Consider the following 839-nt stretch of genomic DNA (forward strand, 5'->3'; position numbering starts at 1 on the left):
GGCACTTTCCTGGGATGACTCGCCACAGTCAGGAAGGGGGCTGCTCCAGGTCCTGGCTCTTGGGGAGGGCCTGGCATGCTGTTGGGTTTCCAAGGGCCCTTCCTGCACTGCACGGAGCTTCAGGGGCTGGTTGCAGCGCTGGCACCGGAAGAGGGTGGAAGACATCCTGAAGGTGTGCGCCCCCACCGGAGTCCAGGTTTCCTTCCAGCCCAGGGAGTCTTTGGCGAGGTCTCGCTCACGCTTCCCTTTTATACCTTAACAATTCCCTTCTGGAATTCCCACCTGTAGCTCCCCACAGGCCAGCGAGTCTCTCTAACACAGGTTTTGATAATCATGACCAGCATGTGTGGGGTTTTTTATTTCGTTTTGTTTCCAGAAAGTGTTTCTCTTGCAACTCTGGCTGTCCTGAACTCCATTTATAGACCAGGCTGGCCTTGAACTCACAGAGATCCACCTGCCTCTGCCTCCCAAGTGCTGGGATTAAGGGTGTGCACCACCATGCCTGGCAGGGATCTGAGTTTCATCTCCAGCATCCATAGAAAAATCCAATGTGTTGGTCAGTGCGTGTGAATGCCAGAGCTGGGGGACAGAAACAGACCCCTGGGGTTCGCTGGCCATTGGGACTAGCCCAAGCATGGAACTGCCAGGTCCCTGTCTTAAAAAATAAGGTGTATGACCTGAGAGCCAATAGCTGAGGTTGCCTTCTGGCTCCCAACCGTGTGCGTAGGAACACATGCGCATGCGCGCACACACCACACGGGATATTTATTTATTTATTTATTTATTTATTTATTTATTTATTTATTATTTTTATTTTTTGGTTTTTCGAGACAGGGTTT

The 839-nt window shown here is 51.3% G+C and overlaps 1 protein-coding gene across 1 annotated transcript in view; it reads right to left on the bottom strand.

Annotated features, from left to right (window-relative positions):
- The window catches only part of LOC101997190 (beclin-2-like), a 3,169-nt gene extending 2,777 nt beyond the window's left edge, over window positions 1–392 (bottom strand). Inside the window, exon 1 of the mRNA XM_013351797.2 lies at window positions 20–392. Coding sequence (XP_013207251.1) covers window positions 20–165 — 146 coding nt within the window. The 5' untranslated portion in view covers window positions 166–392. The remainder of the gene's footprint in view (window positions 1–19) is intronic.
- Window positions 393–839: the final 447 nt, after the last annotated feature.

The sequence above is a fragment of the Microtus ochrogaster genome, linkage group LG5 (genome assembly GCF_000317375.1).
Source record: "Microtus ochrogaster isolate Prairie Vole_2 linkage group LG5, MicOch1.0, whole genome shotgun sequence".
In the NCBI taxonomy this organism is placed as follows: Eukaryota; Metazoa; Chordata; class Mammalia; order Rodentia; family Cricetidae; genus Microtus; species Microtus ochrogaster.